This window comes from Corythoichthys intestinalis, unplaced genomic scaffold, assembly GCF_030265065.1.
Source record: "Corythoichthys intestinalis isolate RoL2023-P3 unplaced genomic scaffold, ASM3026506v1 HiC_scaffold_23, whole genome shotgun sequence".
NCBI classification, from domain to species: Eukaryota; Metazoa; Chordata; class Actinopteri; order Syngnathiformes; family Syngnathidae; genus Corythoichthys; species Corythoichthys intestinalis.
The window spans coordinates 1,201,956-1,219,557 of NW_026651592.1; the positions used below are offsets into that span (position 1 = coordinate 1,201,956).

At 38.4% G+C, this 17,602-nt stretch overlaps 1 protein-coding gene across 1 annotated transcript in view; it reads right to left on the reverse strand.

The window, feature by feature from the left end:
• Positions 1–17,602, reverse strand: part of LOC130911136 (transcriptional coactivator YAP1-like) — a 96,313-nt gene that overhangs the window by 18,478 nt on the left and 60,233 nt on the right. Inside the window, exon 5 of the mRNA XM_057828873.1 lies at positions 3,283–3,437. Within this exon, the coding sequence (XP_057684856.1) occupies positions 3,283–3,437 (155 nt within the window). The remainder of the gene's footprint in view (positions 1–3,282; positions 3,438–17,602) is intronic.

Consider the following 17,602-nt stretch of genomic DNA (forward strand, 5'->3'; position numbering starts at 1 on the left):
GTTACAGAGCCAATAATGATGACAGATGTCCAATCATGTTGCTATTTTTAATCCTTAAATGCCTTCAATGGCAGACAATCAGTTCATTAAGAACGAAAGGCATTTTGACAGAAACAAATCTCAAACAACGGGAAGTTTTTTTTTTTTTTTTTCATTTAGTATTTCTTCCACCAAAAAAAGGGTAATATTGTTGGATTGTTTTTAAAATTTACAATTAAAATGACGTTTCATTCTTATTACATTTTGACTTTCACTATCATAAGATTACAATTTTGGGAAAGATACGACTTCTAAGACTTTTCACTCAGACAAAATAGGCCTTTGTTCTTGTTAAGATGCTAAAAAAATACTAAGTCTTCCACATTACAAGTCGTTTTCCTCCATAAAATTTGAGGTTGTGACTTTCTTGGACAGAGTCAGCATTTTGATTAGTTTAGCTGACAGGATGACATCCTTGGAAATTTGCCTCCTTTCTAACAATTTGAGAGGTTTAAGGCAGTAATCCCCAACCACTGGACCGGGAACCCCTACCGGTCCATGGTGCATTTGCTATAATATAATAATAAATAATTTGTTAACAACCGCAATCTGGCCAGTGCCTCTTGACACAACAAAATGCATGTCTACTAGGGGTGCAACGGTTCAGTTAGCCCACGGTTCGGTTTGAACCTCGGTTTTGGGATCACGGTTTCGGTTCGGTTTCGTTTTGCATTTTTTTTTTTTTTTTTTTTTTTTAACTGCCTTTATTTTGCTTTAAAAAAAAAAGAAATAAACACTTAAAATGTAAACATTTTAGACTGTTAAAATGCCTCTTAGCTCTTTGGAAAGTGTAGTGACTGACTACTGAAATACACACACAGTAGTAAAAAAGTTACTTGGCAAAGTAACTGGTGATACCTTTCATGTTTTTTTTTTTCATTGAAAAAAAAAAAAAAAAAAAAAAAAAAAAAAAAAAACATAGTAACCTTTGCTATGTTTGGAGGTCATTTAATGTTGTGAATCAACCGTTAAAGTTGATAAAATTGCTCCCGTTTTTGCCTTAGTTCCCTTCCGTCTACTTTCGACATGTGAATATTTTATAACTGTTTCATCCTTTAAAGATAGACTCAAGTCAAGATTTTGCCGATTGAGGAGTATTTTGGATAAAAAGTTGCTTAGGTTCGCTCGGAAGGTTTACTACAACAGCCTTTCTGAGAAGTATACTGCTCTAAAATGGCGGCTGTTTACTAAAGCTACCGAGTGTCATTTCGCTTGTAGTTCTATATGCATGAGATATCTAGGCGTAGATTGTATGATGTCGGCCACGGTCAGGAAATTGGAGCCACCTAGCCTAGCATCGCGTTTGCGACAGCGTCTCAACAAACACTCTTCCCTCTCCGACTTTTCTCGTGTCATTCAAGTATTAACGAACATTGGCTCCTTGCAGAAACGGTGACCAAATCCGAACGGATGAAAAAAAACAAAAACGCAATGCACGAAAAACGTGCAGATTTTGAACGTAACGGACGGCGTACACATTTAAAAACCAGTGCTCACGTGTACAAATTACGACGAGACCGTACAACTTGACAGGTATGATTATAGTGGACCGTCACAGTTAGGTCGTAGCACTCTGTAGCACGGGACGTCCAACTATCAGCAGTCAGGGCGAAATTATGTGCTTTCGTGAAATCATCTTCAATGGCTTTGCGTGCCATTTCTTAAATGTCGGGGATTATGTTGTGGGCGAAATATGTCCGCGAGGGAACAATATAACGCGGGTCAAGCGTTGCAATTAAATTAACGAAGCCCGCATCTTCAACCACGGAATATGGTTGCATGTCTTTTGCAATGCAAATCCCCACTGCGTGGGTTATTTTCTTATGTTTTTCTGACCTGATATTGTAATGCTTTTGGAACGCCTCTTCTATAGACCCGTGTGTTTTCACTGGTGTCATCTTCGGGGTTGTCCTGCTCTGAGAAAACGATGTCTGTGAGTGATGCCGGCTGAAGTGCTGACTGCTGAGTCAAGTTAGAAGTCTTGCCGTTAGCATAGGGAACAAGCGCTGAGTATTGCTTGCAAATTGTTTTATGTTTTTTTCAATATTTTCTCTCCGTCTGCATTGTAGTCCACGGGGAAACCGAAATGTTGCCACACCGCAGATTTTGAAAGAAGCCGGTGCTTCCTCAAAATTCGGTCTGTCGACTCCTCCGCTCGCCATAACTTTTTTTGTTTTCTTTCTTGTTTCACTTTCACCTCGCTCGTAAGCGAGAGAGGGCGTTACTCGGCTCCTATTACACAGGTGCTTGACAGCGATTTACTCGTGGGGCGGGAATTTCTCCACAGCTGCGCTTCACGTCACACACAGGCACACAGAGTTTGACCAATTCATTTCACAAGCGTTCGGAATAAATTACTGTAATTGCAAAACCAAAAAGGCGCGGTTCATAAAGGCATATTGAACCGAACAGGGCGAACCATTCGGTTCGGTTTTGAACCGCGAACCGTTGCACTGCTAATGTCTACTCTATTGACTAAACTGAGTAGATTTGTGTAAGTCTTCCTCTAGTGGTTGGCCGCCATTACTGGGGTGTTTGCACACCAATAGCAGCCCTAGCGTCAGTCAAAGTAAACAGTAAAGTTAGCTGCTGTTGGGTATGTGTTGCAGGCAGCACACCTTAGAAGGCGGACAGGGTATTTACTGTCATTGTGCTCGGTTTAGCTATCGATGTGCGATTGTCCTCGATAATAACATAAGCGAATCAGATTTGTTCCCGGAAACAATAAAGCCCACACCTTAGCAAAGATGACTGAAAAACCGACGTCTTTGGATAGCTTTTTTACAGGGAAAAGGCTACCTGCTGAGCCAGAAGAGGAGCCTACAAACAATCTATTCTGCATAATATGTGGCTAAAAGCTAGCAAACGAGGCAACAAAAGCGAATGCACTCAGAGCATCATACCTCATGGCGAACAATATTGCTAAAGCCAAGAAACCTTTCACGAATGGAGAAGTACTCATTATGCCAAGGATATTTGCCGTCAGGTTTTAGGAGAGGCTGCTGTTAAAGGTTGAGTCAGCATATGGTGAGTTACATTTTCCCTGCACACGTTCGTTTTCAGCCCCATCGTGTTTTTTATATTTACTGTAATTTTCTGCCACACGTTGCCGGTCTGTGGGAAAAAAAAGGCCCACATCACACCAGTCCGTGGTGCAAAAAAAGTTGGGGACCACTGGTATAAGGGTTGTCCTTTTTTTTTTTTTTTTTTAAATCATTTGACATTAACAGCCCAAGTCCTGACCTGCGGTCTTTGCCTCAACAGCTCCTGTTTCAGCCTCAGCCTCTCCTTCTCCATCTTCTGCAGCCTTAGCTGGTTGACGCCACCGAGGGTGGCAGAGGGCAGCTGACCACTCTGCTTCACAGGTGCACTCTGGGAAATCCTCTGCTGGTTCAGCGCTGTGTTGGGAGAGGGGAGGGTTAGTACATTATATTTAAATTAGGGGTAAGAATTAGCCACATGGTTACTTTTTTTCTAACACATTTAATCACACAATACTATTCGTCCCAAAAATATATTTCACAGTCGCAAATTCTGTTAAGTGATAATATGTATTAAAAATAACGAACAAACGAAATAACGAAAAATAACAAAATCAAATAATAATAATAAAAAAATAAAAAATGAAGTGTATACATGTGGATTATTCGGCCTTTCGGTTTTCCTGCCATACGGTTCCAAAGTTCGGTTTCAGCCAAGAATCTTGCTTTCGGTACATCCCTACTATTTATATAATTTTTTTTTTAAGATAAGAAATTTCCTCACAATTGCAGCAGTTTGTTTTCGTCAACGATGACGATAACAAAAACATTTGGTCGACGAACAATTTTTTTCATGACTATGACGCGACGATGACAAGCTAAAAATGTGGCTCAGGAGTCTAGAATAGGGGTCAGCAATCCAAAATGTTGAAAGAGTCATATTGGAAACAAAAAACATGTCTGGAGCCGCAAAAAAATTGAAAGCCTTATATAAGCCTTATAATGAAGGCAACATATGCTGTATGTATCTACAGTATATTAGCTATATTAGCCTACTATCAAAATGACTAAGTTGCAACAATTAATCAATTAACTTGAGTAATTTGATAAGAAAAAAAGCTTCAAATCCAGTTTTGATGCTCCGATTGATGCTCCGAGGATTCGTTTATTTAGAGTGTCGTTGCAAAGGTTTGTTTTGAAAGTGTTTGCATTTAGTTTTACTGATTTGGTTTGATACACTGCCCTCTACTGGCAACAGTCATCTACTCATCTAACATGGCTGGATCCAGCCGCCCCCTGTTCAGACCAACATAAGGTTTTTGTCCAAAAGACTAACACAAAAATTAAATGGGCTGCCAAAAACAACGCTGAATTGCAGTTAATTTATATAAAAAAAGAGAACAATCTCAAGAGTGTGTGCACCATGACCACTGGGAGGCAGCACTTTAAAAAGAAGCGGCTTCATTGTTCCACAGTAGTGAAAGAATAAGAACACTTTTTTTCTTTTAAACATATAATGGTTGATAAGTTTTGTATTTGGCCGTGTACAAACAGCTTATGCCTGTCAGTGTCTATGACAAGAAATGTGGTTACGTTTATGTATGTTCATATTTATCCATCCATCTTTCTTTGCCTCCTTAACCGAGGTCAGGTCACGGAGGCAGCAGACTTCCCTCTCCCGAGTCACTTCACCAACTCATTTGAGAGTTAATGCTTTTTTCCGTTAGCACATTAATAGCGTATTCTATTGTATATTGGCATTCAGCTCGCAAGCGCTTTCGGAAAATGAAATATATTTTGTAATTTAATCCTCAATATGTGTAATTTTGCTTGTTATGTGTTTAAATATTGCAGTGAAATTCCGATGGAGTGTAATAAAAACCCTCAGTTTTTTTTTTTTTAAACATACAGTTTGTGGCTACTAGGTAGGTTTAACTGAAAATAATCTACTGTTTATCCTGCTGAGTGTGTATTATCATTACAAAATTGGCGTTGTCCTTGTAGACCTACAATATGTGCCCATCTTTATATTATTCGAAATTGTTGGAAAACTTTTTTGTATTTTCAGACTCAAACTTTTAGAATTGAAATTTATCTAAAATTTCGAGTACCTTTCGTTTAAAACTAGACAAAATTTGTTTGAGATTTCGTCAACTAAAACTAAACTAAGACGAAAACATTTTGAAATGACTAAAATATGACTAAGACTGATAAGTATTTTTTCCAAAAGACTAACACAAAAATTAAAAGGGCTGCCAAAAACAACGCTGAATTGCAGTTAATTTATAAAAAACAAAAAACAGTCTCAAGAGTGTGTGCACCATGACCACTGGGAGGCAGCACTTTAAAACGAAGCGGCTTCATTGTTCCACAATAGTGGAACAATAAGAACACTTTTTTTTCTTTTAAACATATAATTGTTGATATGTTTTGCATTTGGACGTGTACAAACAGCATATGCCTGTGAGTGTCTATGACAAGAAATGTGGTGACGTTTATGTGTGTTCATATTTATCCATCCATCTTTCTTTGCCTCCTTATCCGAGGTCAGGTCATGAGGGCAGCAGACTTCCCTCTCCCGAGCCACTTCACCATCTCATTTGAGAGTTAATGCTTATTTCTGTTAGCACATTAATAGCGTATTCTATTGTATATTAGCATTCAGCTAGCAAGCACGTTGTGAAAATGAAATATATTTTGTAATTTAATCCTCAATATGTGTAATTTTGCTTGTTATTTGTGTAAATGTTGCAGTCAAATTCCGATGGAGTGTAATAAAAACCCTCAGTCTCTCTTTTTTCATGTTTAGATATTGAGCAGCATGATTAATGTACCAGGAATTGCGCAAACAGTGACAAAAGGTTCTGCGTTCCAAGCAAATGCAATTAAAAATGCCTTTTACGCCTTTAAGTCCCACCATTTCTTGATAAAAAATCAGTCAGGAAGCTGCAGCTAGTACAGAATGCTGCAGCCAGAGTCCTCACAAATACAAGGAAGCTGGACCACATTACCCCGGTTTTGAAATCGCTACACTGGCTTCCAGTGAGTCAAAGGATAGACTAGAAAATACTACTGCTCGTCTACAAAACACTTAATGGCCTTGGACCAAAATACATGCTTGATTTGTTAGATTCCTATGAGACATCTAGACCCCTAAGGTCGTCTGGAACGGGTCTTCTGCATGTTCCAAGAACAAGAACCAAGCAGGGTGAGGCAGCATTTAGTTATTATGCTCCTCACCTCTGGAACAAGTTACCTGAATGTCTTAAGTATGCTCAAACTGTTAGCTCTTTTAAATCAGGGCTAAAAACGCTTTTGTTTAGCACTGCATATCCATAACTGTCTATATATTTCAATCTACTTGCTTTCTATCCCGCTTGAGCTTATCTCCATTGCTGATTTCAATTATTATTAGTAGTAGTAGTTTTTGTTTTATTTTTATTCTATTTGTTATTAAATGCGATTTTTATGTATAATTTTATTTCCGATTTTGATTGTCTTAAATGTGATTTTTATGATCTTCATTTGATGTAAAGCACTTTGAATTGCCTTGTGTTGAATTGTGCTATATAAATAAATTTGCCTTGCCTTGCCTTTAGTTTAAATGTAATTTTACGAATTGCACAACGTGAATAATATGGGGCCCTCATTTGGCATTTTAGTGTGTCACAAAAAGAGGTTGTTGTTTTTTTTTTTGCAATTAACAGAATAATTAACCCTTTATTGCCAAATGTATCACATTTGATACACCAAAAATTTCATGATTTTGAGACATTTAGAATTTTGACATTTCTTTTTGAAAAAAATTGATGGATGCAAGTCAACACATGCATCTGCAGGTTCCATTAGAAAAAAAACAGGATTTAGTAAGGGTTATAGATATTAGAGCACTTATTACACATATTTATTTTCACTTTTCTTTTTACAAGTTAGAATAAAAGATAATTGGTAATCTGATAATTGGTTCATGTTGCAGGTATTTAAGGGTTAAAAATACATGAATAAGAGGATTACAGCATTGCAAAAAACTTAAATATAAGAAGCCTTTTATCATAATGCATTTAGCACGTGCATTCGCAACTGCTTTTAAAACAGCCTGTAAATAATCAAATGGTCATCATTTCCTACTGCAGGGATTCATAGAGTCTCTGGATCTCTTGGTGTGATTCAATGGTGAGCGGAAATTTGCATGTGTGTGAGACAGATCAAGAGGGCAAGCCTTTCAGTGCTTGGTCATGTTTAGGGAAGAAAAAAACTGCACAACAGGACTTGCAAGTTTACTTCAGACAGAAAAAAAGCTGGAGGCAAGCCAGTGCAGCAGGTTATGTCAGATAAAGGAAGTCCCGGAGCACTCGCGCTTCCAAACAAGCGCAATTCCTGTAAGACCTGATCCCCTCCCACTCGCTGACTAAGACGGCTATTGTTGCTCGGCCACGTTGCATCAGTCGTGACTTATCCTGTTCATTGTGACTTTCTGTTTCCGTCCAAACAAAACTGATTAGAGGCTGCCTGTGTGTCTTTATCTCACATTGAGGCTCCTCTGATGCAATCAGCAGGACATTTTATAATGTACATTTGCGTAATTTAACGACACCAAGTGAACACTCAGAGTGTATTACAGAAAATTAGAATACTAGTACAGAGAAATGTTTGACACATGGGCTGCTATTGAAGGAGATAGAGGTCTAGTCCATTTCGACTGGGAAGGCTGGCAGCAACCGTTCGCTGCCAGCCATTCCAAATGGCTTAGACCTCAATTGCCATCAATTGCAGCAGATCAGTTAAAGACCAAATGTGAAGTAAGGTTGGCCAACCATGTTTTTGAATAATATCAATGGCTGAACAATTATAAGCAGGGGTGCACATAATTTTTTTGCCCAGGTTCTCAGAGGAGGACCTGGAGATGTGACTTGGTCCTCATTGAGCTTGAGAGCCAACCCACCTGATGCGATAAATTTATGACAAGCTTTACTTAGAGCCAATTAACTTTAATTAATTATATTAACAATTAATTCTTGATTAACATCAACTGGCACAACAAAATTGCCATTACTTTGAAGTGAAATGTAAAGAAATAAAAAGCACCAATTCAAAATAAAGGGCATTATGCGGCTCCCACATTAACTCCAAGCCTTTTTAAAAGTGGGATGTCCTCCTCATAAGACCTCATTGAACGTGGATGTTTAGCTTTGTAAAATGCAAGCAAAAACACGTTTGTCAGTGCATGTCACTGTTCATTACCTTTATTCCGCCCTATTCCGCCACTTGTCCATAGGGCGAGTGGGGTCCTGTTTGACATCGATAGTTTGCTTAATTGCCACATGCTCTCTGTTTTTTTCGTGCTTTTCAAAGTTTGGATGGCTGAAATTCTTTGACCCTACATAAAATGCGCTGCTCTTATCGGCGACATTGGGATTCTCACGGCACATTTTGTACTGCATTTCCGTGCGAGCATCATTTGCTTCTAGCCATGGTACCTCCTGTAGCCACTATTCAGCAAAAGTCCTTTTTTTCGGTAGCTCCGGTGACGTCTCTGTCGTCTGTCTGTCTTTTGACGGGGGTGGGGGAACACGGAAGTAATTACTCAGTGTGGCCTGCCTCTTCGACATTTTGAGAAGTTATTTTCTCGTGTCCGCCACAAATACAGTGGTCAGCCATCGGTACGCAAAAGCGTATGGAAGCCGTTGAGGGCCAGCGCGCTTGTCTACGTCCAGTACGCATGTGCGCATGTGGACCACTTATGTGCACCCCTGATTATAAGCATATTTTCGTTGTTTTTTTTTTTTAACGCAACCCTTCCAGATTCTTTGTTTAACCCATAGCAACGCCCTCGACAACGAAAATGCTTTTCTTCGACAATCTTCGGAAATTACGTCACACAGAGAACTGAGAGGGAAGTCTGCCATAGAACAGTATTGTAGCATTGTTTCTCGGTAAGATGCCATGGCGGTGTGTGGCGATGTATTGTTCTCATTCTAAAGAAAAGTTGTATGAGTGGCCAAAGGATAGCAGGGCATGTAAATCTTTTGTCCGCATGAAACGAATGAATTTCACGCCATCATCGGGTAGTGTTCTCTGCTACAAACACTTCGAAGATGCCTGCTTCCTCAACCGATCTGCTTATGATCAAGGATTTGCAAAAAAGTAAGTGTGATTTTTGGCTAGATGACTGATGACTTTGTCAAAGCAGAGCTGCCAACTGTTGTGGAATGAACAGTACAAGGTAGCGACGTTAGCCGACAGGTAACTCGAGGCAAAACCCCGATCGCGTTGTGGAATGAACAGTAGAAGCTAGCGACGTTAGCCGAAAGCTAGTTGTATTGCATAGTTGTATTGAGTTCATTTTGCCTACACTTATAAATTCGTAAAAATATTTCTTTTATTCCAGGCAATAGTAGGTGGTTTATTTACCTGACATGTTTCGTCGAACACTTCCGCCTTCGTCGGAGGGTCCGAAGGTGGAAGTGTTCTCCGAAACATGTCAGGTAAATAAAAGCTAACGTCGCTAGTTTCTACTGTTCATTTCACAACATGATCTGGGATTCGTCAAAACTTTTCTTTTATCCAAGGCAATAGTAGGTGGTTTATTTACCTGACATGTTTTGGCGAACACTTCCGCCTTTGGCGGAGGGTCTGAAGGTGGAAGTGTTCGCCGAAACATGTCAGGTAAATAAAAGCTAACATCGCTAGCTTCTACTGTTCATTCCACAACATGATCGGGGATTCGTCAAAACTCTTCTTTTATCCCAGGCAATAGTAGGTGGTTTATTTACCTGACATGCTTCAAATCATAAAAATAATAACAGCCTTTATCTTACTAATCTTGTAATCTCGATGTGTCTTGTTTCCATTCCATGTCAGTTTGTCTGGGCACATTGTTTGAATCCTGATTAGCGTCTGGCTAATACATGTACGGTCCAAAATAAAATTCCAACCTCCTCCTCTTCCTCCAAATCTTCAAAAACTTGGATCTCCTCACTTGCGCTCGATCTATCGCTTATATCGCTGTTTGAATCATTGTTTGAAGGACGGCCGTATGGAGCGCTGCCATCGCTGTGTCGGTGTGACGTATCACTTCCGGGTTCGTCCCCTTTCAGGCTCGAACTTCGGAAACGCGATTATTTTGTCAAATATACAACAAATAAATTATTTTTTTCATGCTATATTTGTTGGACAATGTTTAATTACTTTAACTGTGACCCTATTTGGCATTTTATGAAATTACTTCACATTTGGTCTTTAATATGTAGGTCTTGAAATCATATTCAATATTGAACTTCCTGTTCAGCATGCCTGAAAATACTATCTTTAGCTAGTGTGTACACTTGTGCAAATGTATTGTTGGGCGTCTGATTCAACCCCAATAACTTACTTCAATTGAGAAAAGTCAGTTATTTTAGGCCAATTCCAACCAGCGTATGAATGTCTACTAGGGAAATCCCCCCAAATCGGCACCAATCAGAAACAGGTATCCAAAGCAGATAATTAACAAAGCTAAACCACTAAACCAATCAATGGCAGTAAATCAGTTAATATGTAGGTCTTAAAATCATATTTAATATTGAACTTCTGACTCAGTATGCTTAAAAATACTGTATCTTTAGCAAGAGTGCACTCTTGTGTAAATGTATTGTTGGGTTTCTGAAACAACACTCAAAACTTACTTCAGTTGAACACATTCAGCCATTTTGGGTCAATTCCAACCAGCCTATGAATATCTACTAGGGAAATTCCCCCAAATCAGCACCAATCAGAAGCAGGTATCCGAAGCAGATAATTAACAAAGCTAAACCGCTACGCTTCGTACCACTGAGTTCTTGTGAGGCGTTGAGTATTAATGATTTGCAATGAAAACGGGAAAACTTTCAAAATTATGGATTTGACATTGATTCATACCTACATAAGGGATTTCACAATTAATCAATTGTAAATTTAATGATTATAGTTTGATAATAGAGATATTTTTACCTACAGTTAGTGTCAAGATCTTCTTTGGGCGTCTTAACAGCAAATACAGACAGCCAATTTTGTTTTCCCATTTCTTTTGCGTGGCTGTTGCTGTTTTTAATTGATTCTATACAATTTTTGATCGCTGTCTCTATGCTTAAGTTTTCACGCAATCAGCGTTTTTGAGTTTCTTATATTCGTGGAATAATATAGATTTTCCACATATTTTCACCTATTACCAGTTTAACTTTTCAGTCCTTTAAATCGTTACATACATTTTTGTGATTGGTTTTCAACATTAGCTTGTCACACTTGAATCATTTTCACGTATTGGCAGCAGTGCACAATAGTCACATTGTCCCTATTATTTGTCTCCTGTGTCTACAGTTGTCTAAATCAAGGCATAACATGTATTATTTTGCTACATATATTCACTTTTGGGATATTTTTAAGTGCCAAATACATACCCACTTTGTAAAAAATATCCCTTTGTGCTAAAAAGTCATCACTTTACTTGCAAATAGAATTAGAGTTGACAGGAAAAAACTAAGGTCAGATTTGCATTCAGCACCCCAAAATCAAACAACAAGTGGTTGCATCACTGCAACAATATATTTGTTTTCCATTATTATCCTAGCAACAAACCAGTCCAACTTTTATCAGTTTCATCAGTTCATCAGCTTTATCAGAGGTTTTGCTTCCGCCGGACATTTACAACTAAAATGTTAAGCCCAAGTAATATAACAGTAAAAAATGTGATTTATTTATGAGCGGATTAGTCGACTTGTTGCAAAAATGATCGGTGATTCCTTTAGATGGATGATTGCATTATCAAAATAACTGTTTGTGGAAGCCGAAATTAAATTAATGATTAAAACTAGGGCTGCAACTAAGGATTATTTTCATAATTGATTAATCGGATGGATAATTAAACGATTCATCAAATAATTGGATAAATGACTTCTTTCAATTCACAATTTATTTTGAAGTTGTTTTCGGCATGTTGTAAGTAGCAATGAAGACAAAATGGATGACGATTTCATTCAACTGTATCGATTATCAAATTCATTGGCAACCTAATTTATCAATGGAATTAATCGATTCGTTGTTGCAGCCTTATTAACAAGCTAGTTTAGACAGTTATTTTCCAAAGTCAAAGCAGAGTTGTGTTCATGTCCTACTTTGACTTAACAAAAATAGAACCAAGAAATATGATAATATTTACAATTGAGAAGTTATATATATGTTATAATTTCAAGAATTTTGAGAAGTTGAAGGTCCAAACGATTAATCGGTTATCAAAACAGTTGTCGATTTATTTGCTAATCGATTAGTTGTCTATTAATCGATTAATTGTTGCACTTCTAATTAAAACATACAACTGATATGACATGTATGGTTAAAAAGATATTTTAAAAAGACAGTCGGTACCTATCTAAAACATTCCAGCCATTGACGGTGCTAGATGTCCAATCCATTTTGACTGGGAGGCTGGTAGCGATCAAATGATGATTAAGTTTACAATACAAGATTTTCCAGGTGTCTCTAACGTTGTGGCACTTTTCCCTTTAGCTGCAATTATGCTTGCTTGTCAAACAAGCTTAGAGCATGGTGACAACGTCACAACAAAAGTTGTGTGCGTGTGTACTGGCGACACAGCTGTTCCTCAGCCACATCTTTGTTATTTTCCGCCCCTAGGGGGGTGAGAGGGGTCTTCTAATAAACAAGCCTAATGGTAATATATGCATACAAAATGGGTCACGGTTGTATTTTTATCAGCGAGACAAGCAAATGCGCCTGACCACAAGTGGTGTAACAGTAAATGCATGCACTGTTTGCTTATGCGCCGGAGCGCCCAACCACAACAAAGCCCATGCAGGGGAATGGAGGCCCCCCTGTGCCGTCCCGCCCGCCCTCGGCACCTTCCTCATCACCATTCAATCACTGAGTGTTTACACTATTCCCGCAACTGAATGGAGCGCGGCCCAGGGCGCTCCCTGGGAAGCACTGGAGGCCCACCGCCACCACCACTAACTCCCCCGCCCGACTCCCGAATGCATCCATCCGCTCGCCTCCCACTCTCAGCGAACCCAAAAGCCACCCCTAGCCCCACCCACACAGTCACAGAGCCGCTGCCTCCCCTTCTCTCCCACACGCATGCAGTCATGGGAGAGAGTGCTACTTCTCTACACTTATCTTTGCCACTCATAGGGACATTCGCTCCCTCCGCCCAGTCAGGCACTAGCTAACTCAGAAAAGTATGAAAAATTTTTTTAAATTGATTTGGAACATATTATACTTGCACTTTGGTTGCTTTTCCCCACTGTCCTAACAGTTGAGCAGGCCTAGTCACCAAAAGTCCTGTAATAAGTAATGCATTGGCCTTTGCCATGATACATTTTTAAATGAATGATTAATTTATTCATGAGCAAAAAAACAAAACAAAACAAAACATCATTTGACCTTCATTCCATATATCATCTACCAGTGACCTAGCAAATCCAGCCAGGGCAAATGACTATTCAATAAAAAATTGAACCCCATAAAGATCTGGTATCTACATAAGTGGACATCATATTTAGGGTGATGTTGGCCACAATATTAACATTTGGTACATGTCTACATACAGTATGTAGATGCCAGGTCCCCATCATATGTACATTTTTTTTTCATTATTGATCATTATTTTAATATACTGTAATTTTTAGGAATATATAAATGTTATACAATTTTAAAATGAATAAAAACAGCAATACACTAAGGTTATGTCCCCCAATAACACTCTGTTTTTGTTTTTCATAGCATTTAACTCATTCACTCCCTTTGACAATGCTAAACGTTCAGTCCATTTTGACTGGAAGGATCACAGCGAGCCGGTCAAAATGGATTGCACATCCTGTGCCATCAATAGCAGCGAACGAGTTAAACGAGTCTCCTATATAGGTTTAACTGCTTTCAGTGTAGACAGCGAAACTGATTAAAATATTTTGGCATCCGTTTTGAAATTCGCGACACTTAATTGTCAACCATATTCTGATGATTTTTTTTGTTGGTTCATTGAAGACATAACTCACCGCTAAACAATTCCAGCTAGGTTTCGTGTAGACTATCAACTTTTTTTTCATCAAATAATTAAATGTTAAAAAAAAAAAAAAAATAGCAATGATAGAAATAGCAAATGATATTTTAGTATCATGAGGGAAATTACGGTTTAACGTTTAATTCCAAAAGAAATTAAATAGCATTTAAATAGCGAAAAATGTTTTTGGGGACTATACATAACCGCAAAAATAATGAAATAATAAAAATAATTAATAAATCCATTATTAAAAATCAATATATAAATACTTATTTCATCATACTTAGTTCATATAAACAGAATTTTAAAGGTAAGCTATTTTTGTTAATTTTACATTTAAGAAAGTACAAAGAACAATACACAGAAAGTTCAAAACAAGTTTAAAAAAAAAAAAGTTAAATGTTGCATGTGGAGCAAAAGCGATATAAATAAGGTGGAAAATTTCTTAAATATCTAAATATCTTAAATAGCTAAATCTATATCTCTCCCCCATTTGCGCTGTCATCCCCTAAACCAGTACTTCTCAAATAGTGGGGCGGGCCCCCCCCAGGGGGGCGCAGAGCAATGCTGGGGGTGGCGCATGTGACCTTGGGGAATCATACTAGAATAAAGTGATACTGCACATCCACTCAGTGGGTGGCAGTGTCTCTCTCATTTTCAGCATGTGCGCAATATTTTTGAACCAAACAAGAGCACACAGCACAGAGCACAGGAGATATGAAAAGCTACGACAAGGAAATATGACAAAGCGTATGTAGCATTTGGCTTTTGGCTTTGACTTTTAGAACAGTGGGAAATGAAAAAGGCCAGTCTGTTTACTTTGTCTAAAAATGTTTGCAGCGGACAGCAGGAATTATTTTTTTCTGCGAAAACTTGCCGAATATTGCCAACAATCCTCCTGCTTTGTCAGTGTTACATCAGTAAACCAGCGAGCACTGTCAGCATCATATAAAGTGGCATACCAAGTTGCTAAGTGCAAAGAACCTCACACTATAAGAAAGGAGCTGATACTGCCTGCAGCAAAAATAAAAACTGTCCCTCTGTCCAATGACATTTGTCGTTTTTGTTTTATTAATTTTTGTTTTTTCGGTCTAATTGTTTGGCATCTTGACCTCGTGAGTTAATTAAATCAAATTGATTAGCAACATTATTATTTATTGATTTGTTTTATTTTTCAGTATCAAACAGTCAAAAAAGTGGATGTGTTTTGTTGTTTTACACTTTTGTAAGTTGATCTATATTACTTTTTTTCTTTAATATTAAAAACACAGTGTTATGCAGATGTGTACTTCTAATAATAACAATTTTGTATACAAATGATTAGGGCTGCAGCTATCTATTATTTAGTAGTCGATTAATCGATGCACTAGTTAGTTCGAATAATCGAGTAATCGGATAAGGAACAAAACATTAAAATATCTGATCTGAGCACTCAAACGGTTTAAAAAAATAAAATAAAATGAGGATATATGTACAACAAAAGAACAATTGGCTAACTTACGTAACGGAAGTCCGCTAGCTTAAATGCTATAAAAATGCCAACTTTTTTTTTTTTAAACAAAGCTGTCTTAACAAATAGTTAAAACACATATTCCCACAAAATACATCTAAATATACCTTTAGACTAAATTACAAATGCATTAAAAAACATACGCTCAAAAAAAAACTTTGCTTATGTTGGTCTTAACAGCTGATTTAGCCATGTGAAATGAGGCAAATTAGAGGGCAGTGTATCCACCCTCCCCCCCAAGAAAAACTAAATTTATACTTTCAAAACAAACCATTACAACGCCGCTTTAATTAAACGAATACTCGAACAGCAAAATGTAATTTTAATATTTTTTCGTAATCGAATACTCGAGTTAATCGATTAATCGTTGCAACATGACAAATGATACTACAGTATATTTACAGTAGCGGTAGAGAGTTGGGGGGGGGGGGGGGGCGAACGTTTACATCTTCCTGTGGGGGGTTATAACAAAAAATAATTGAGAAGCACTGCCCTAAACACTTAAAGAAATAAAGTCTCCCATGAAATTATCTATTGAATAACTAGTTGCTAAATTCTATTTTGGGCAAAAATAAACCAACAAAAAAGACCTGAAATGATTTATTTTTTTCAATCATTTGCAATAAAAAAAAATCAATTCAGAAAATGTATTTACCACCCAGGCCGCCCGCCTGCAAGGTCAATAAATTTTTAGTTTAGATAACATAAATACTTTTATATTGTGATTGCCGCAAGAATAATAACGATCAATGTTATGCATCAACTCAAATTAAGCTTGTTCGGCCTTCCATAAGAGTCTCCAACATGTCCTTCGAGGCCTCCCTTTAGAGTAGAAATGACATAATAAACCAAAATAAAGGCCCGCCTCGCAGACCAAACAGCAAAGCCGAGCTAGCTTAGCGAGCATGCGGCAACAATGAGAAAAATCGCCACCGCGAACAAGCTTGGCGTGAGAGGACGAGATAGGAGCGAAGGACAGGTTCATTTCAGGGCCAGCCTGATAGCACACACAGCCGTATGCATGTGTGTGTGCGTTTCAGAGGGTTTGCACTAGCAACACATGAGGGGGCCGTAGCTGCCAAGCGAGGGAGATAAGAGACCAAGTTAATGCCGTCTGCCTTTTGTCTTCTTCACGCTCGCCCGCAACAAAACGAGCCAGCAACACCAGCTATATCAGGCCATCATTACACCAACACACAAAAAGAACACAAGGCCCCAAGCTAAGGTACAAATGCTAATACATTACAATTAAAAATAGCCTAAACAAAAACATTAGCATACATAGCTAATTTGGTTTGTGACCACCCACACGCAGCTCATTAGTTCCCATTGACAGAATGGACGTCTAATCCAATTCAAATGAGAGAGTTAAAATGGAATTGATGTCAATTGGCCTCAATAGCACTGAAACATGATAATTTCATTAATTTCAACTGATGAGTTAATTTGTGAGGTAGAATTGTCATTTTACATTCAGGTGGTCAGATCACGAGTCATGTGTTTTCTGAATTACATTTGTTTGCCAACTTGCCACGTTGGGAGTATATTCGTGTGGCTCCTTTGATTCCGGAAAGAGCCACTGACTTACTGCAACTACTTTCACGGCAATTAGAGAGCATTACCGCAATTCCAATAAAAAGGCACTTTGAAAATTACATTACTGCTCCCTGAAAACTTTCAGAAGAGTAGGAAGACCATCACATGACACGTAGGCCGCATTTAACAAAGGAGCTTTAGAAGTTAGCGGGCTAGCTAGTTAACGCTTTGCTACACAGAACACAACATGTCCTCGCTGGTCTCCTACCTCCTCCCCTTTTGACAACTTACACTTATCTCGTCTAGATGTCCCCTCTGTTCCCAGCTTTCCTTTCTTCCTCTCAAACCCTGAACCCGAGCCCACCCCCTACTTACTCCTGCCCCCTTTTTCCTTTTTCCCCTGCCCCACACGTACACACACATTGGAGTTCTTTTACTGAAAAGGTCTGGAACAGATTAAGAGTTGGAGTGCAGAATAAAGAGGCCTGGCTGAGATTCAAGTCTGTCTGG